This window comes from Peromyscus leucopus, chromosome 19 (genome assembly GCF_004664715.2).
Source record: "Peromyscus leucopus breed LL Stock chromosome 19, UCI_PerLeu_2.1, whole genome shotgun sequence".
Classification (NCBI taxonomy): Eukaryota; Metazoa; Chordata; class Mammalia; order Rodentia; family Cricetidae; genus Peromyscus; species Peromyscus leucopus.
In genome coordinates this window covers 51,903,302-51,924,340 of record NC_051079.1, presented here as the reverse complement: position 1 = coordinate 51,924,340, position 21,039 = coordinate 51,903,302, and the positions used below count along the sequence as shown (strand labels likewise).

The 21,039-nt window shown below is 43.3% G+C and overlaps 1 protein-coding gene across 1 annotated transcript in view; it reads left to right on the top strand.

The window, feature by feature from the left end:
• Atp8b1 (ATPase phospholipid transporting 8B1) overlaps positions 1-13,027 on the top strand; it is a 130,843-nt gene extending 117,816 nt beyond the window's left edge. Inside the window, 6 exon segments of the mRNA XM_028856596.2 lie at positions 951-1,174; positions 2,047-2,130; positions 2,887-3,132; positions 3,403-3,541; positions 8,192-8,322; positions 10,537-13,027. Coding sequence (XP_028712429.1) covers positions 951-1,174; positions 2,047-2,130; positions 2,887-3,132; positions 3,403-3,541; positions 8,192-8,322; positions 10,537-10,761 — 1,049 coding nt within the window. The 3' untranslated portion in view covers positions 10,762-13,027.
• Positions 13,028-21,039: the final 8,012 nt, after the last annotated feature.

Sequence of the window (21,039 nt, the reverse complement as noted above, 5' to 3'; positions counted from 1 at the left end):
CTAATGTCTAAATTTCAGGACCTAAAATTACATGAGGAACCCAATGCCTGTTGGTCTGTCTGCATGCCTGCCTGCCTGCCTGTCTGTCTTTCTTATGCTCTCAGAGACCTTCAGAAAAAAAGAAATCCATTCCACACTAAGATAATTTACACGATAAAATTCTAGACACTAGCACACTTCCATGCTAATTCCAGGATCCCAAAAGGAGAGATGGACTGGTCCAAACCTAAGTTTTCTCTCAGCTAGCTTGTTAAGGGCTATAGGTGCCTTCAAAAGCTTTTAATGGACTGAAGAAGTTTCTAGGCTGAATCTCTAGCCTCTGGACCACTCACTAGAGGAGCTTCTACCTTTTAGATCCCTCTAAAGAGCTTCTCAATTGAGAAGCCTTTGTGGTTGCCTATCAGTATCTGGGCAGCTGAAAGTGGATATGAACTCTGCTACAGAAATACCAAAAAGGGGGAGAAAATCTAGACTCCAGGTCACTTCAGTTTCCTAGTCATGAGTGGATCTAAACAGTGGGCCCCAATGAGACCAACTACAGTAGTCTGGGAAAGCATGCAGGTTGTTCTCCTGCCTTCTCTACTTACAACAAAGGAAGAATGGAGGTTGACGGGGCTAGTTTTGCAGTATCTACCATAAATGACGTGCAGCTGACTCATCTGTGGCCCATAAGGGTGCCTGGGGCTCACCCTGTAGGTGTAAGAGATGGCTGATGTATTGAGTAGATAATCCAAATGGAATTCACCACCCACCTGAGATCCTATCACAAGTATTTATGGAGTCCCATCTGTGCTTGGCCTAGCATACCTGTCCCTCTGACAAGCATGGGGTGGGCGGGATGGGCAGGAGCTTTTGTTTTTGTTTTGCTGTGGAAAGTCTTGAGTTGCTCAAGGCTTGGACTTAGAAGCAGTATCTGACCCTCCCCCGCTTCTTTTCCCTCTGCCCCATAGCTGCCCACATTGGTGTTGGAATAAGTGGACAAGAAGGAATGCAAGCTGTCATGTCCAGTGACTATTCTTTTGCTCAGTTCAGATATCTACAGAGGTTGCTGCTGGTCCATGGCCGGTGGTCTTACATAAGGATGTGCAAGTTCCTCCGATACTTCTTTTACAAGAACTTTGCATTTACTTTAGTTCATTTCTGGTACTCCTTCTTCAATGGCTACTCGGCACAGGTAATGGAACATTATTCCTTTAAAACTATTTGTTCAGTAGAACTTTTACATGAATAAAATGCTAGTTCTTTTAAGCATTTTACTAATTGGTTGATTGTATGTGCGTCTGTGTGTGTGCGCATGTGTACATGCCACAGTGCATATGTAGAGGTCAGATAAACAACTTTGTAGGGTCAGTTATCCTCTTCCATCTTTACCTGGGTGCCAGGGATCGAACCCAGGTCACCAGGCTTTTGTGGCAGGCCCTTTGCCTGCTGAGCCACCTTGCCAGCCCTCCTGAACTAGTTCTCATATTCTTTTTTAAGTATTAAACAGTTTTAAATATTCCAACTGAGTTTCAGAATTCTAATGCACTCACAAGGGATTTCAATACTGATGACCACGGCTGGAGAGATGTCTCAAGGTGAAGAGGACATGCTGTTCCTACAGAGGACCAGAATTTGGTTCCCAGTACCCATTGTCAGATGGTTCGCACTTAACCTGTAGCTCTCATCCCAGAGGTCAAAGCCCTCTTCTGGCAATTGTGGGCACTTACACTCATGTGCACATACCCATACACAGATGCACACACATAACACAAAATATAAAATCTTGTTTTTAATGAACACTGACTTTTCTAGCATTACCCATCAGGACAGAGTCTTTTAGCAAAACCTTCTTGTAGTGTTCTCATGCACACATTTAAGGAGTGGAGTGGAGGGGATTGTTGCCATGGAAAGGTCTGTGGTGCTACCCACTGCACAGACAAACTTGTGTTTTATACAGGGGTAGCTGAGGGGTACTTTCTCTTCAGGATGGGGTCCCCACTTGGAGAAAGCAGACCTGCAGTCTGTCTTTGTGCATGACACAGAGCCTCTATTCTCCTTTTGCAGACGGCGTATGAGGACTGGTTTATCACCCTGTACAATGTGCTGTACTCCAGTCTGCCCGTGCTCCTCATGGGGCTGCTTGACCAGGTAGGAACCATGGCTGGGGTGCTCTGGATGGATCCATCCCCTGCCAGGGAGATTCCAGCAAACACATCAATGCATTCTTCTAGCTTTACTCATCCTGAGTAAACCCTAGCACACCTGCCAAGCAACAATAACTGCTTTATGGTCTGCTAAGAAAAGAATTTCTGGAGCTTGTTGGAGGCAAGAGTGCTTACATGTTTCTTTCAGACATCTGGCTGTTCAGACACCTGAGAATCCAGCGGGGTTTTTTTATTATTATTATTATTGATAACGTATTGATTTAAAAAGTAAATTTTAACACTTTCCAAAGTTGATGTATTTAATTCCTAAATCACATTTTATCTGACAAGCAATTCTTAGAAAATGGATAATTAATAATAAATAAATGGGGGTAATTAAGGGTTAATTTACCAGTTTCTATGTGAATTTTCTTCCTTTAGATTTTGTAACAATACAAATACATTATCTCAGGAGGCTAAAAACTATTCTCCACACATTTTTTGACATTATTAATTGATTGCCTTTGCTAGTACCGGGATGAATTCCCCATAGCTACTCTCTGGAAACATCGAATACCGGTAAGCTAAAGCTGCATGGTTGACCTCTGCACACAGAAATACTGATCTGGATCCCTGCTTGCCTTCCTAAAACACAAGGGCAAGCGGCAGCTGTGTGTGAGATACGAGATACCAATTGTGACACACCAACATCTTTGACCTCATAGACAGCACATCATTCTGATTTTGTTTTCTCTTTAAGGACGTGAGTGACAAACTGAGTCTCCGATTCCCTGGGTTGTATGTAGTGGGACAGAGGGACTTGCTATTCAACTATAAGAGATTCTTTGTCAGTCTGCTGCATGGGGTCTTGACATCCATGGTCCTCTTCTTCATACCACTTGGCGCTTACCTACAAACGGTGGGACAGGATGGAGAGGCACCTTCAGACTACCAGTCCTTTGCCGTCACAGTGGCCTCAGCCCTAGTAATAACCGTCAATTTCCAGGTATGTGGCTTTCCTTGCCTACATCCTATATCTGTTGTTACCTGTACCTAGCCTCTGTCACTTTAAAAAATAAGACTGTTCTTTCTGTCTCTCATCTTCAAATAGTTCCTCTTTCTTGCTTGAGCCAAGGATGGTTTGGTTTCGGGTTGTTTACTGTTCAAACCAAATCAGACCCAAATAGCCAAGTTCCATTTTCAGAATTCTCAGATCCTTTCTTTTCCTGCTACATTCCCAAAATGAGTGCTCTGTTTTTCTCTGGTTTCCCGACAGATTGGCTTGGATACTTCTTACTGGACTTTTGTGAATGCTTTTTCAATTTTTGGAAGCATTGCGCTGTACTTTGGCATCATGTTTGATTTCCATAGTGCGGGGATACATGTTCTCTTTCCGTCCGCATTTCAGTTCACAGGTTGGTATTTCTCAGATTCCAAAAGTAAGTGTAGATCAATGACATCAGCTTACATTCTGATGTAATTACCGGGTAAGTACAAAAATACATAAAGCATCAAATTTTTTTTGCTAGTAAAAATTAATATTCTAACAGGAATAGGATGGAAATAGCTGTTTGGAAGGGTCTAAGCAAGTTAAAGTCATATTAAGACATAACTGTGTATCTGCTAAATCGATAGCATGAAGATTAAAAGGTTTGGGCCATCCAGATGAATCGGCAGATTAATAACAGTGCCTGCCGCCAAGCCTGTGACAGTCTATGGGGCTCACATGGTGGAAAGAGAGAATGAACTACTAAAACAAGTGGTCCTCGGACCTCCACCTGCAGACTGTGTTCACATTGACACTTATACACATGCTCACACACTCACACATACACTCACACTCACATACTCACACACACTCATACATACACGCACATGCTCACACACGCACACATACACTCACAGTCACACACACACATGCTCACACACACACTCACACTCACACTCACATAGTCACACACTCATACACACACATATGCAACACATACACTATAACTCATAACTCATACACACACAACTCATACACACACAACTCATACACACACAACTCATACACACACAACTCATATACACATAACTCATACACACACATATGCTAACACATACACAATATGCTAACACATACACTCATACGCTCACAGTCTCACACACACACACACACACACACATAAAATAAACATAAAAATCAACTAAGCTTCTTTAAAGATGAAAAGGCAGGGCTGGAGAGATGGCTCAGTGGTTAAGAGCTCTTGCAGAGGACCCAAGATCAGTTCGTTCCTAACACCCCACATTGGGTGCCTCCTAATTGCTGTAACTCCATTTCCAGAGGATCCATGTCCTCTTCTGGCCTCTTCAGGCAACACACATGCACACACACACACACACATGCACACACACACACACAATTACACAATTTTAAAACATAATTTTATGCCCAGCAGTAGGTGGCCAACACTAAATGAATTCAATGGCATTTTTGGAGGTTCTTTGTATCACATTGCTTTATCTGGGCTTTTTCCTTTTTTAACCTTACAGATCCTTTTGGTAGTTTTGTGTTTTCATGAAATTTCTGTATATATGAACATGCATTTCTTGTGCTTTTTTCTGGGGCTCTTTTTTTTCCGTTTGTTTTGACCTATTCTGGTTTGCTTGTTTTTATTTTATTATATTTTTAGATGACTATTTGTATTCTAATGAGAGAGGGAAAAGAAATGGTGTGGATTTCAGTGGGTGGGGAGGTAGGGAGGATCTGGGAGGGGTTGGAGGAGGGGAAACCTTAATCAGAATATATTATATTAAAAATCTATTTTCAATTTAAAAAAGTAAAATGAGGGGCTGGAGAGATGGTTCAGTGGTTAAGAGCATTGCCTGCTCTTTCAGAGGACCTGAGTTCAATTCCCCAGCACCCACATGGCAGCTCACAACTGTCTGTAACTCCAGTTCCAGGGGACCCAACACCCTCACGCAGACATACATACATGCAGGCAAAACACCAATGTACATAAAATACAAATAAATAAAAAAATTTTTAAAAAAGTAAAATGAAATTCAAATTATATCCAATAAAAATAATAAATAAAACATAATTTTTAAAAAATAATAAAAAATTAAACCAAAGACGAAGTTGCTAGAAATGGTGGCATGTGCATTTAACCCACCTCATGAGGAAGAGGAAGAGTGCTCCAAGTTCAAGATTGGCCTGGTCTGTATAGTGAGCTTCGGGCCAGCTGTGCTACACAGCAAGACTCTGCCTTTAAAAGAAGAGGTGGAAGGAGGAGGAGGCAGCAGCCAAGTAAAGCCTTTCCTCCACCCCACAATACCTAATATTGATAGTTATGAAAATTTGAGTGCCTATGTATTGCTGAAAGATATGTAATGTAGTTTTATCTTTCCAAAATGCTATCTGGAAATGCACAATGAATTATAAAAACTCTTCATGCATTTTGACCAGTTATTTATACTTTAAGATTCCTTGTACAAAAACTGCATTACTAGGACAGTTTTAATCATTTTTTTAAATGGGGGGTGGGCTAGAAATAGGTCGAAGAGAATATTAAATTAATTAATCAAAGGACCAAATAGTAATACCATGGAAATCTAGAACTCAAAAGTTGGGTCCATCTTTCGAAATACGTATGCGGAACAACAGTTCAATGAATGATAAACAAAAGTGAGGAGACTAGTGATTATAACTATATAAAACATACAGCTTTGTGGTGGTATTGTATTCCTCAAAATATTGTGTGCCTTAATAAACTTATCTGGGTCAGAGAACAGACAGCACTAGAACAAAGGCTAGAAATTGGCACTAACCTAGCATTCAGAGATAGAAATCCTCTGATCTCTGTGAGTTCAGGCACATTGGAAATAGCAAGATGGTGACACACGCTTTAATCCAGAAGCAGCTTTAATCCAGAGTGGTGGAGAAAGAGAAGGAATATAAGGTGAGGACAGAAACTGAAGATGGCTGGTAGCATGTGCTGTTAAGCTTCAGCAGCAGTTCAGCTGAGAGCATTGATGAGGACAGAAGCTTCCAGTCTGAGGAACAAGACCAGCTGAGAAGTTGACAGGTGAGGTTAGCTGTGCTCTTCTGTTCTCTGATTCGATAAATTTGCTGGGTTTGACTTTTTAATAGTATTTTAAGTTCTGCTCACAGCTTAGCTCGGAGGTTGGGCTTGGCACGAGGTGAGGACCTGAGTTTGACTCCCAGTACCCACATGGTGACTCACAACCATCTGTAATTCTATTTCCAGGGAATCCGATGCCCTCTTCTGACTTCCAAAGGCACTAGACATGCCCATAGTGCACAGGCAGGCAAATCACCCATATACATAAGATTAAATATATATATATTTTAAAAAAAAAAAAAAAGAGCCAGAGGTCAGGGAGGAAAACAGTGTCTTTTGGATCTAACAGGACTGCTGGACTCCTGAACTCACCATAGCCCTGGTTACCTGCCCAAGATCAAGCTAGTTGGTATTTCAGCATGGAGTGGGAAGGGGTTCATGAGCAGAGCTCCTGCCTTTAACAGGTGACAGCTGATGGCTTCTGAGGGAGAGAGAGTAGGTTTTGTTAACGGTGTCCCCCCTGATAGACCTGCCATGCTCTAGTAAATGCCTGACTCTTGAGTATATGGGTAGCACAAAGCAGACTTAGTGGGTTATTTAAAAAAATAAGAAGAAGAAGTTGGGGGGATTGATCTGGAAAGAGGTAAAGGAGTGGAGTTTGAATATAATCAAAATTGTGCCGCCACCACCTGGCTAGTTTTCATGATTTTGTTTTGTTTTTTCTTACTCTTTTAATGCTTACTTAAAAATATTCCCATGTGAAGTATTTTTAAATCTGATTTATAGTTAGTAGTTTAAAAACGAAGACTGTTTGTATACATGTGCATAAATATGAGTAAAACTTTTAAAACTAGAAAGGAGAATGAGAGGGTAAGAACCGATAACAAAGAGGGTGGAAGATGGACAGATGGACGTGGGATATAAAAGTGTCAAAGATACGGGGGGGGGGGGGGGGTTTGGGGAGGTTCTGGTGGGAGATTAAGAGGAGCAGTGGGAGGTAAGGGGGAGGGAGACCACTAAAGCACACTTTGTGTCAAAAAACGCCATAATGAGATCCAATACCTTGTGTGCCAATTTTAGAAAATAAAAGAGTTTGCATGTTAAAAAATTACTTTTATAAACTCATGTAAAGTACGAAAAGCGTTGTGATCAGTTGGGCTCTAGGTATTTGCTGCTGGGGAAATGTATACGATCACCTGTTTATAAAGCCAAATTGCTACTTCTGATGCAAAAGACTAGACAGCAAACCACCAATTTTCTGTGGAGAAAGCATGGCTCCAGTCACAGAATGGGTTTTGATCTTCGGGCCGCCATGACTAGTTGTGTTTTTTGGGGGGCAGACTTACTGAGTTCTCAACTCAGTTTCCTGATGTGGCTCATACGGCAGCTCCCACCTCTCAGAGTAAACTAAACGGCATGGCCGATGTAAAACACTGTGGGCTGCCAATATTTGGGACAAATGTGTGGAGTTTCCAGCCAGAACTAGAAGCCAGAAACTTTTGTTTATTTTAATTTTTTTTTTTTTTTTTTTGGAAGTCTCTACTGCCGAACGATCCCAGAGCCTGGTTCTTGCTCGGCACATGCTCTACCTGTGAGCTACATCCCAGCTCCAATTTTCCATTGTTTATTGGTGCAGCATTACTAAATGCATCTTCCCCCATTTTGTTCTTGTGTATCTTCTTGTAGCAAACAACTGACCCTTTTATTTGGCTTTGCTGGGTCTTGGCTTTAAAAAACAAACAAACAAACAAAAACACCCTGTGCATTCATGATTGGGTGTGGTAGATCATACCTGCTGTCTTGGCCCTCTGAGGGCCCCAGGGGCAGAAGCTGTCTCAAAAATGAAAATAGAAAATTGGCCATTTCTGGAGCAGTTTGTGGAAGTAAATCTGGTTATAAAGTGTGAGCCTAGATCGTCTGCTCGACTGTATGGAAGGCAAACTGTGCCCTTAGGATACGAGTGCCTCTGTGTGTCACTCACCATCATGTTCTTTCCAGGTACGGCTTCCAATGCCCTGAGACAGCCATATATTTGGTTGACCATCATCCTGACGGTGGCTGTGTGCTTGTTGCCTGTCGTTGCCATCCGTTTCTTGTCAATGACCATTTGGCCATCAGAAAGTGACAAGGTACGTAAAGATACAGACAGACCTCCTCTCCTACCTGAATGTCCCTTCCAGGAACCAAAGCATTTCCCAATACTGCCTTTCCTGCAGGTTTCTCAGTTTGTGCGAAGTCTGATCAGAATTCCATTGTTTTACCATTTCTCTTGAATTCCATCTTAAAGGACAGGGAACCTTCCAGCATTTGTCCATACAGCATAACGTGTTGTGTCCCTTCTGTTTTACAATTATCTTAACCCTTTGCCATGCAAACGGGTTGGGTCCCCCCCCATTATTTAAAGCAAAATATTCTCTCCTATAATACAATCAATGTCCCAAAAACAATGTGTCATCTCCCCTTGCATCTTCAGTATATTTTGTTTTTCTATTCTTAGGTTTCAGTATCAGTTTCATTTTGTGCTAGAAGATGGCCATGGCCGTCCTGACATCACAGAGGGAAAGAGGAAGCTTCCATCCTTTCCTTCAGGACCCTAGGAATTGCAACACACACCTTTCTCAGGTCTCATTTGTCAGAATTAGGCTGCATGCTTTGTTGAACTAATACCCAGTCAGGAAAGAAGCTTTGTGTCTTATGAAGGATGTTACTATAGGGGGAAGATTACCTATCTGTATAAATCAGCGTCCTGTAGAAAGGCAAGATGTGGATGCTGGGCAAGCTCCCTTTAGTGCCCAGGAGAACACTGACAGTTGACAGGGATCAGGAAACAAGAGAGGAGATTGGGGCCCGTTGGTAAAGTGCTTACAGGGCAAGCGAGCATGAGGACTTGAGTTCGGGTTACAGCACACACATAAACAACTTCACCTTGGCATCCTGCACCTGTAATGCTGGAACTGGGGAGGTGGAGACAGGAGGATTCCTGGGACTTACTGACCAACCAGGGTAGCCGAATCTATGAGCTCCAGGATTGGTTCCTTGAGAAATTCTACTTCAAAAATTAAAGTGGAAATGATTGAGGAAGACACCAGACATTCATTTCTAGCCTCCATAGCCATATGTATGCTCTCTCTCTCTGTCTCTCTCTCTCTCTGTCTCTCTCTCTCTCTCTCTCTCTCACACACACACACACACACACACACACACACACACACACACACAGAGAGAGAGAGAGAGAGAGAGAGAGAGAGAGAGAGAGAGAGAGAGGGGGAGAATGCACTAACATGCAGGAGAAACCTGTAGAGGGTTTATCTTCAGCACATACCAGTCTGCCCCGGGACTCGCAAAGAGTGCTATTCTATTGTTTTCTGTTGTTCTGATGAACACCATGACTGAAAGCCCCTTGGGAAGAACAGGTTTATTTCAGCTGACATCTCCTACGTAGGTCACAGTCTATCACTGTGGGAAGTCAGGGCAGGAGCTCAAGCAGGAACCGGGAATCAGAAACTAAAGCGGAAACAGTGCTGCTCCCTGGCTTGTTCCCCATGGCTTGTTCCCCATGGCTTGCTCCGCCTGCTTCCTGTCACTACCCAGGATCGTTTGCTCAGAGGTGGAACTCTCAGTGGGCCGGGCCCTCCCATATCAACCATTAATCAAGAAAATGCCCCCATGGATTTGCTTACGGGCCAATCTGATAGAGACATTTTCTTCTCAAATGACTCTAGATGGTGTCAAGTTGACCGAAACTAACTTCAGGAAAAGTGAGGGATTTGATTTTCCTGGAACTTGCAATATAGTCCAGCCTGACCTCCAAGACACCTTCTCTCTCTCTCTCTCTCTCTCTCTCTCTCTCTCTCTCTCTCTTCTCTCTCTCTCTTTCTTTCCTTCCTTCCTCTCCTTCCTCCCTCCCTCCCCCCCTCCTCCCTCCCTCCTCCCTCCCTCCCTCCCTCCTCCCTCCTTCTTTCTTTCTTTCTTTCTTTTTTTCTTTCTTTCTTTCTTTCTTTCTTTCTTTCTTTTTGGTTTTTCAAGACAAGGTTTCTCCATGTAGTTTTGGTGCCTGTCCTGGATCTCGCTCTGTAGACCAGGCTGGCCTCGAACTCACGGCTCTACTGGGATTAAAGGCATGCGCCACTGCTGACCGGCCACCTCCATCTTTTGAATACATTCACGGGCCACCATGCCTGGCCATAGTTTTCCAGTTTCCACCTGCAGGATGTAAGAAGTCAGACGTTTGCACGTGCATAGGGGTGTGCAGCCTCTCAGCTGGAACTAGCTTCTGTCCAGTTCCTGTTGGCCAGGCATCCTCTGTATCTCAGACCTTTCTTTTCACGGTTTCCTTTACCCAGATCCAGAAGCATCGGAAGCGATTGAAGGCTGAAGAGCAGTGGAAACGGCCTCAGAACGTGTTCCGGAGGGGAGCATCTTCCAGGCGCTCGGCCTATGCCTTCTCGCACCAGAGGGGCTATGCGGACCTCATCTCCTCCGGCCGCAGCATCCGCAAGAAGCGCTCGCCCCTGGATGCCATCATCGCAGAAGGCACTGCTGAGTACAGACGCACCGTGGAGAGCTGAGCGCTGGAGGAGATGTCTTTTTTTTTTTAATGAAAGACTCAGGACCTTTTTTTTAAAACAAACAAAAGCAAACTGAACTTGTCCCAGAGGACAATAACCTTAATAACAAACTTCTAGGGTTGAGCTGTTAAGCAGTAGCTAAGCCATGCGACCACCTATTTTATTCAGCCGACTATGTCTGCTGAGGTTCAAAGGGAACGTCTTAATCCAGGCTCAATCGAGGACAACAGAATTGAGAGAAGTCTCCGGTTTCAGCTGAAAGGATACTACGGCACTATAAAATTACAACGACGCTGTCCTATCTGTGACCTCAAACATGGATTTTTTTTAAAATGCACTTCCCGCCGCTTGTCACTTTGTTTAAAAAAAAAAGTCTGTTGTTTAATGTATGAGTGTAGTAAGAAAAGATTCGTCGTGTTTATCACCTGACACAAAGTGGTTTGGTGACATTTTCAGAGCTGGTGATTGGCTTCATGTTGCTTTATACCAAGTTATAAAATTTGAAACAAGTTTCCTTGATTGAATGCTTAAGTACAAAGTTTTGTTCTAGCTTTGATTTACTACCGGGTTGAGTAACGCATTACGTAATTTTACTATTTCATGTTTTAGCATTTCCCTGCCGTACCAAGTGGTTTGACTCCCTACTTTAATTTTCCAAAATTGACTTTTAAAAGCCCCAAGACGGTATCAACTAGAATTAAGTAAGTTCCATTTAGATAAAACAGTTGTGGCCTTGGTTGCGCAGTAGAGGACAACGGATAATGATAATGGAATATATATTTCTGAGATGCTCGATGAAAGGGATCGGAATGTTTTCAACGCAAAGAAGGGATACTGTTTGAAGAAATGGACAAACCCTGATGTCCACGTTGTACGGTATACACATACCCCATGGCAGGCTGCCTTGTGGCTTGGTAGTAGAGCCAGGGCCCTAGGTCCCATCTCAGTACCAAAAGGAAGAAATACCGCATGGTGTCCCATAAATATGCCCAATTATGGACCAATTAAAATGAACTATTTGGAAAAGAACAGGAAATTGCCTACTGAAAATTTAGTTGTGGATTCCTCTAGAAGACACCACTTTAGCTCTTACAAGCCACTGGATACATTAGGGGGCAGACATACTTCGGGCTTGACTGTTAACTGGTGGGAAAGTCCTACTACCACACAGAAGAGGCGAGAGCAACATTGTACCAAGTCTACAAAGTGTATTCAAACTGCTGCCTGCAGCCACACCCCGCCAAGGGTAACTATGAATGTGGCCCAACGCAAAAACTGTAAATTCCCTTAAAATGTTATGAGGCTGTGTGTACGCATTCACATGAATGATTCCATTGCTTGGTTCTCTAGTGAGAGCTTTGTACAAATTGTCTGTCACAATGTCTGGAGATTGGATGTACCCGGTAGGGAGCCTTTGCGGGGTGGGGTGGGGGTGGGGACGACTTTTCCTTTGTGTTTCCTGGAAGTGAAGGGGAGGTCTCCTGTTCAAAACAGGAAAGTTTAAACAACCAAACCAAAAGGCCAGAGAGGGCACTGACGATACATTTGGCACTATTTTACAGAGTCGTCTGTTAAAAAGAAAATGTTTGTGTGTGCCCCTTCCTACAAAGTATTGTGTGTGAGTCTTTTAGGATCCTCAGGCTGGCATATCTGTCTTATGTCTAAGACAAAAGAACAGTATTTTTTATTTTGAAAAAAATTGGGTAAGGAAAATATCCTTGAAAAGGTAACTAATTTTTTTTTCATGGACTCTTCTCATTTTTATGTCTCACAAAACAGTTTTCCTACTCTAGTCAAGATATAGATGGGTTGCAGTAGGTTATTTTTTTCCCCTTGCAAATGTTTATATCAGTCTGTGAACTCCCAAGAGGAAATCATGTGTATAGTTCATCTTCTGTACACAGGATAGGACAATTTAATTGTAATTTTATAATGCATTGTCTAGGTATGATGAAAGAATGTACGCCTATCCTATGGAGGTAAATTTCTGAAAGTTTACAACTTTACCTTGTAAATAAGAATTGTATGTTTTTCTTTTTTTTTTTAAGAGAAAATTTAGCTTGTGAATTTTGTCAGTTTCAAGTTTCACTTTCTTTTTTTTTTTGAATGGTGGGAAAGGTTGACAATGCATATGTGTCAAAGACTTATACTGTTGGGTGCAATATTAATAATTTTAAAATGCAAATCATAAATTATTTCTATATGCTGTAAATCTGAGATTTAATGTATATTTTTGTTTAAAAAATAAATGCTTTAGTAAAATATTTGGAAAGTGTAATTTTATATATGTATGTTTATGTATGTATTTTGTGTTTGTTTATTTGCAGGGCTGGGGTTTGAACCAGGGCCTCATGTATGCTAGGCAAATACTCTCCACTGAGCTGCACTTTCCAGCTGTAAAATGTTTTTTCCAAGTTGGGTTGTTGTTGTTGTTGGTGGTGGTGGTGGTGGTGGTGGTGGTGGGTGTATGCCATGTATGTACGGGTGCCTGCAGAGGCCAGAAAAAGAAGTATCAGATCTCCTGGCGCTGGAGCTGCCTGCAGTGGATGCTGGAAACCTAACTCAGATCCTCTGGAAGAAAAGCAAGTGTTCTTCATGGCTATCTCTTTAGCCCCTAAATTTTGTGTTTTATTGCCTTTGTAAGATAGGCTTTCATAAACCCCAGGCTTCTTGAATGCCCTGTAGAGTCGAGGGTGACCTTGAACTTCCAGCCTCCTGTGACCACCTCTCAATGCGGATGCTACCAGCATGTGCCACCACGTCTGCATTCCTTCATTGTTGGGCATGAGGCTTTGTGCACCCTGGAAAAGCACTTTGTTGAATTACATCCCTGGCCCCTATTTTTTGGCTTTGGTTTGTTTTGCTTTGCTTCGCTTTTAAGTGTGGAGTACGTGACAGATAATTCTCGTCCTGTGGAATTTAGGGCTTCACTGGCAGTGAGGAATGTTAGAGATGGTGCAAAATGCTAGAGGATGTGGCTGAGGAAGGTGATTAGACTTTCAAGGAAGAGGGAATGGCTTTGATGGTCAGCCAAAGGCTCTTCCAGACCACTTTCCCTCAACTCCTTGGAAGGAGAATAATAGAAAGGAGAAGTGAGCTGCTATTCTGGGAGTTCACGCCAGATAGCTGACGGAAACATGGGCAAGTGGGAATGAGTGAGGAAGCGAAAGGGGGGAGCTGTGTGTCAGCTGGGGCGAGGATCAAGTGCGATGACCTGGGTAGAGGGCAGGGGGTAGGACCTGAAAGGAAGAGATGATGATGTGTCTCAACCAGCAAAGCATGGTTATGCCATTAGGGAGGAGATTCTCTGGGTGAGGACTTCTTTGGGAGGCACGATTATCAGTGGGTGATGAGAGAGTGTCAGGCTGTGGGTGTGTGGGGTGAGAGGAGAGGGGCAGGTATTAGCTTCCTCAGAGAAGATTTCTGAGCTGCCTGCGAAACTGAAGGCTAGCAAAGCCACAAGAGAGTTGGTTGGAAAATTTTCTACCCAACAGCACCCCCTAATGGTACTACTTAGTCACGTCCTACAGCAGAGCAGCTGTGGAATGACATTTGATGGAGAGAAAAGGACCCCTGAGAGTTGGCAATGTGATGACAAAATGGACCCTAATGGAATCTAAATATATTTCGAGAGACACTGCCTTCCTGTGATGGGCACAAAGCTTTAGAACACTGCAAAACGGCTTCTAAACCGCCTGTCGGAATCTGCTAGCAAGTTATGCGAGCAATAAAATGTTTGATGCAGTGGCAAAACAAAAAGACCTGTCCAGACATTGAAGTAAATCTCTGGGGGAGGTGGAAGTTGGAATTCCTAAAACAAAGCATGGCAGAATAATTTTCTAGGGAGCTAGGGCTATGGCTCAGTGATTAAGAGCACTGGATGCTCTTCCAGGGGACCCTGGTTTGAATCCCAGCACCCACATGACAGCTCACAGCCGTCTGTAGCTCCAGCTCCAGGGGATCTGAACCCCTTTTCTGGCTTTCCAAGGCACTAGGCAGAGAAGTGGTATATAGACATCCTTGCAGGGAAAGCACCCATACAGATAAAAAGGGAAAATTATCTTCTAGAGCAGTTACTTCGAGTGTCTGTGTAAATGGTTGATAAGCGTATGGAAAGATGTTCCTGGTTTAGCCACTCAAAAGTAAAAATCAAAATGAAGGCAGGCATGAGCAGAAGGATCACTCTCAGCAGCAAGGTGAATTTGAAGCCAACATGAATTGGGGAAATCCTACCCCGAAAAGATGAATAATCAAAATGAAATCCCACTTCACACTCAGTAGCATAGTCCTGATGCTAAGAGAAAACGGAGAATCTGAGATCTCCATCCTTCTGGGGGACATGGAAAGCAGTATCATCGCTGGGGAAGACAGTTTGACTTTGACTCAGCAAGTCCGCTCTGAGATACATCCTTGTCTGCATTAGAAACAGGCACTCAGGCAAACACAAACCCGTGTTCTTAGCAGCCATCTTTAGGAGGTGGAAAACACTGGTAGGAAGTTAGGTCACTAAGGAAATGGCCTCGAAGGAGATGTGAGGGCCCCGTATTCCTCTCATGATTTCTTCCCAGTCACTATAAACAGGTTCTGTTCCAGCACATAGTCCCATCATGATTATGTCACCACAGGCCCAAAGTGGCCGGTCTAAGTGACTGTGTTCTGAAACTATAAGTCAAAGTAAATCCTTCCTTATAGATCAGCTCTTTGGGGTAAACTAGGTGTGGTGGTACAAGCCTGTAATCCTAAAGGCAGTCAGGATGCTAAGGCAGGAAGAGCATGAGTTCCAACTCATTGGAGAGTTGCAGGTGATGCTCAAACTTGGGCTTATAGCTATGTAAATGGTTGGTCCTGAAGCTTCAGGATGTCGAGGGCCCTATGTTTATCCCACTGGCCCAAAGCATCTATCAGACTCAAATATTCATCTCCTGATCCACTAACCAAGACTGCATCTTAAAGTGGCTGGTCTGGTAGTTTAAGTTATCAGGGTTGGAAGGGGGCAAAGACCATCTCCTTTCTTGTTCACCAACACCAAAATACAATTTCGTCTTTGCTACCTCCACTGTTCTCCGTGACAGCTGTGCATGGGGTATCTTGATTCCGGCATCTTGGTTCCATGAAAGCATTTTCTCTGCAAGCCAAACAAACAAACAGACAAACCACCCTAAAAAATAGCCCAGTCTTGGAAAAATCTGGTGAAATTTCAAGAGTTCTTACGGGTGAATGTTTGTTTAAAATGTTCGTAGTACTCAAATATTGGCGGAAGTTTCTGTTCTGCCAACAACTCCCAAATACCCAGCAGCTGCTTCCTAAATCACCATGCAGAAGCTTATATTAATTATAACTGCTCGGCCATTAGCTCAGGCTCATTACTGACTAGCTCTTACACTTAAATCAAGCCATAATTCTTATCTATGTTTAGCCATGTGGCTTGGTACCTTTTCTCAGTTCGACATACTCATCTTGCTTCCTTTCATCTGGCTGGCAACTCCTAACTCTACCCTCCCTCTTCCCAGCATTCCCCTGGTCTGCTCTCCCTGCCTACACTTCCTGCCTGGCTACTGTCCAATCAGCATTTTATTAAACCAATTCGAGTGACAAATCTTTACAGTGTACAAGAGCATTACCCTACAGCACTCAAATTTTGTCGTGAATTCTCCAGAAATGGAAACTAATGCTCTAATTTTAGAAATAGTTCTTTGTACGCCAGGTGGTGGTGGCACATTCCTTTAGTACCAGCACTCAGGAGGCAGAGAAAGGAGGATCTCTGAGTTCCAGGACAGCCTAGTCTACAAAGCAAATTCCAGGACAGCCAGGACTACAAAGAGAAACCCTGCCTTGAAAAGCCAAAAATAAACAGTTCTTTACATTATTAAAAAGTATTCACTGGGCACAGAGTGTTTATATTGGTCAAACAAACTGAAACAAAGAAGCTGTACATAAGTGGGGATCCCCAGAACCTGCCCCCCATCCTGTTTTCATAGACAAATTATCATTAGGCAGTTTGGCGGGGCAGCACTGTTTGGTAATGAAACTGCAGGTGACTCTTTTTTTGTTTGTTTGTTTTTTTTTTTTTTCGAGACAGGGTTTCTCTGTGTAGCTTTGTGCCTCTCCTGGAACTCACTTGGTAGCCCAGGCTGGCCTCGAACTCACAGAGATCCACCTGGCTCTGCCTCCCTAGTGCTGGGATTAAAGGCGTGTGCCACCACTGCCCGGCTTTTTTTTTTTTTTTTTTTTTTTTTGCAGATGACTCTTGATGGGCATATTGACCTCTAAGCTAGAGGCTGATTTTTCTCCCCTGGGAGAATTGATTCCTGATGAGCAATGTTAGACCATGGGCTCTTCTCACCTTAGCTGCACAAGGATGCAGTGTCTTTAATCCCCTCATGAAAAGAAACAAACAGACCTTCCAGGGTTTACAGCAACTTTCCATAATGATTCCTGTGATTGGAAAGCATCAGGATTAATCACCTTTCCAACAGGAGACCACAGGTGTAGCATGAATCTTAAAAGTTCTTATTAATAAAATCAAACCTGTGGCCAGTTATTGGGGTAAATTCTAGAAGATCAGAGATACAAAACAAATCACAGCCCACCTCACCTGGCCAACTTCTCAGCTGGTCTTATTTCCTCAGACTCGAAGCCTTTGAATCCTCATCCCAATGGGTCTCAGCTGAACTGTGCTGCTAGAAGACTGAAAGCTTAACCAGCCAAATGCTTAACCAGCCAAATGCTTAACCAGTCAAATGCTTCTAGTTTCTAGTTCTCACACCTTATATACCTTTCTGCTTTCTACCACCACTCCCTGGGATTAAAGGCGTGAGTCACCATAGCTGGCTGTTTCCAATGTGGCCTTGAACTCACAGAGATCCAGAGGGATTTCTACCTCTGGAGTGCTAGGATTAAAGGTGTGAGTGCCACCATTTTCTAGCCTTTGTATCTAGTGGCTGTTCTGTCTCTGACCCCAAATAAATTTATTAGGGTACACAATGTTTTGGGGAACACAATACCACACCACAGGCTGATCTTCCAGAGTAAGGAACCTACCTTGAGTTCAGCACAGTGCCCCTGGGTTGTTTTATTTGAAGATTTGTTCATTTTTATGTGTATAAGTGTTTTACCTGCATGTATAGCTATGTATCATCTGTGTGTGTGTGGTTGCCCGTGGAGGCCAGAAGAAGACTGTCTGATCCCCTGCAACTGGAGTTACAGATTGTTGTGAGCCACCAGCCCGGGTCCTCTGTAATACAGTCAGTGCTCTTAACCATTGAGCATCCCTGCCCCCATATCTTTAAAAGGTTATCTTTAAATTTAGTTGGTATACAAATAGTGGGTTTCACTTTGACATTTTATACTTATTTGTTTTTTCATGTTGCTCATATCCCCACTTCCCACTGTTTTTTTTTAATCCATCATCATGAGGTATTTATTTCTGTTCTCATTAAAGATTCCCCTCCATGCCCCCTTTACCTTCCTCCCTCCCTCCCTGCCATCTTCTCTCTTTCTTTTTTTTTCTTTCATGTGTGTTTGTACATGTTCATACATGGGGAGGTACATGTGTTTGTGGAGGCCAGAGGACAGCCTGGGTTGCTGTTACTCAGATGTTGCTTTTTCTTTTTTTTTTCTTTTTTAAAGATAGGATCTCTCACTGGTCCAGAACCCACCAAGTAGAAAGGACTGGTAACTACAACCAGGAGAGCTGCAGTTGGAATCCACATGCTCAGACAGCTTCCCAGCCATTATCACATGCACACATGCACAAGTGCAAACAGGCCACAGGCCCTTCCAGTATAATCTGTGTGACTACTCTTTCTTGAGATTGAACCACATGCCCCTGCACATGAAACTAGATGCACGCACGCACGCACACACGGGCCTGCTGCAAAAATGACTGTGGTGGGTGCAAATGCTGTGCTGTGCCGCCTTGCAAATTATGGTTGGTCTTTACTGAACCCTGAGGATAGGGTTGGGCTGTGTGGACACAATGTGGGGCTTTCCCTCATACCCACATGACTGGGACAATACTCTCCCTCCCCGCTGTCCTCCATCATGACTGAAGGCCCCGGGAAGAAAACAGGAGCCTCTTTGACAAACTGGGTTTTTTTGTTTGTTTGTTTGTTTGGTTGGTTTTTTGAGACAGGGTTTCTCTGTAGCTTTTGGTGGGGAGGTTGAGGGATGGTGAGGAGAATGAGAAGTCCACCAGAACCCTCAGACATTAGGTTGAAGGTTTAATTCACTCAGGCTCAGGGAATGAAAGAGTACCAAATGTCACTTCCTAATTCAGATTAGTGTGGGTGTCAAACAGATAGTAGGCATGTTTGTATGCTCGGTCTTTTGTTTTGTTTTGTTTTTCGAGACAGGGTTTCTCTGTAGCTTTGGAGCCTGTCCTGAACTAGTTCTGTAGACCAGGCTGGCCTCCAACTCACAGAGATCTGACTGCTTCTGCCTCCCGAGTGCTGGGATTACAGGCGTGAGCCACCATCGCCCAGCTTTTTTTTTTTTTTAAAAGATTTATTTATTTATTATGTACATAGTGTTCTGCCTGCATTCAAGACAGAAGAGGGCACCAGATCTCATTACAGATGGTTGTGAGCCACCATGTGGTTGCTGGGAATTGATCTCAGGACCTCTGGAAGAGCAACCAGTGCTCTTAACCTCTGAGCCATCTCTCCAGCCCGCTCCGTCATTTTTAATCTTTGCTTTTTGAGAGATGTGTTCTTATCATTTTACAGGAGAAATATCCAAGATTCAAGAGGTTGGGGTGTGGATCAAGGTCACAGAGCCAGAAAATTGTAAGAGTTGTGTTATTTTCAAGTGTATCTGGCTTCGGGGTCCCAATGGCTCAAATTCGTCCTCCTTAGTGAAGATATTAGTTTTTAAATGACTTTATTTCTTATTTCTCCTGGCTGATCACAGACAAGTGGCTCACGAACTTGAAGCAGCTTGGGGATCGCCGAAGAAAAAGGTCTCCAGGAACTGACGAACTAACTTCTGCTTAAATTTCACTCTCCAATTCGAGAGGGAAGTTGAATCTTCAGTTCCTTAAAATAATAGTGATATCTCCACTGTTGTCTGCGGTTACAGATTTTACACATTACTTACATTTTCAATACACTACACCCCTTCTCAGGCTTGGACCAGGTAAGAAGAAATCACAGTAATTTTTCCCTCTTCTCGCTTCAAAATTTGTATTGTGGAGCAAAATAGTGAATGCACATGAGCCCTCCTGGAAGACATCAGTGGGTTTGACAGGACCCAGGAAAGGAAGCTGCCCGGAGTCAACATGGCGACATTGGATTCGTATGCCCTGAACCTAAACGGGTGACTATGGTGAAAGTTAAAAACAGACAAACCCTTTAACCATGCACGGCAAACCAAATGGACCCGGTAGAGATAACAGAACAATCCGGAGAACAGAGCGGGAACACGGTGACCAGAAGAACAGAGCGCCCTTAAACTGGCCACAAGCTGAACAATGCTACTAATTACACAATCCCGTCAATAAAGGGCGCTGGCAAATTCCAGCCTGTTCCTGGAAGTGACTCTTAGCCATGCATCAAGGAAATGTCAGCTTCTGGAAGATCTGATTAAATGAGACTGTCCAGGGGAGTTAACCAAGCGCTTCCTGAACTCCAGCGCTAAACCGATCCTGCAGACACGATACCCACAATCCGACTGGTGACCTATAAGTTCCACCGCCGGTCGTCCCTCGGTATCTCAGGGAGATTGTTAACACGCCCCCTGCAAATAATGAACTAGAGGACGCCTTATATCAAATAGCACAGTGTCTGCAATAAAACTACATAAATCCTCTTGCATACTTTAAATCATCTGTGGATTAGTACATCAACTAATGCAATTAATGCTATGTAAACTGTTGTTCTATTGGGGAAGCAGGTAGATGGCCAGCTCATCACATCAATTTTCTTCTTTTTTAAAAAGTATATTTTAAGGGGCTCAGCGATTAAGCGCACTCATTGCTCTTACTAAGGACCTGGGTTGGTTTCTCAGCTAATAATCATCCATAACTCCAGTTCCAAGGGATGCGATGACTTTTCTTTTACAAGGGACGCACGTACATACATGCCGGCAAAACACTCATACACATAAAAGAAAATAAATCTAAAAAACAAAACAAAACAAAAAAGACCCAACCCAAATCCTTTTTCCATAGTGGTTGAAACAACCTGCAATGCGTACAGCTGGGCGCAAAGCCAGGAACGCAGGGAGCTTGACCTCAACCGTACTCTACCCAACCCTGGGAGACCCAGTTCCGCCTCCGGA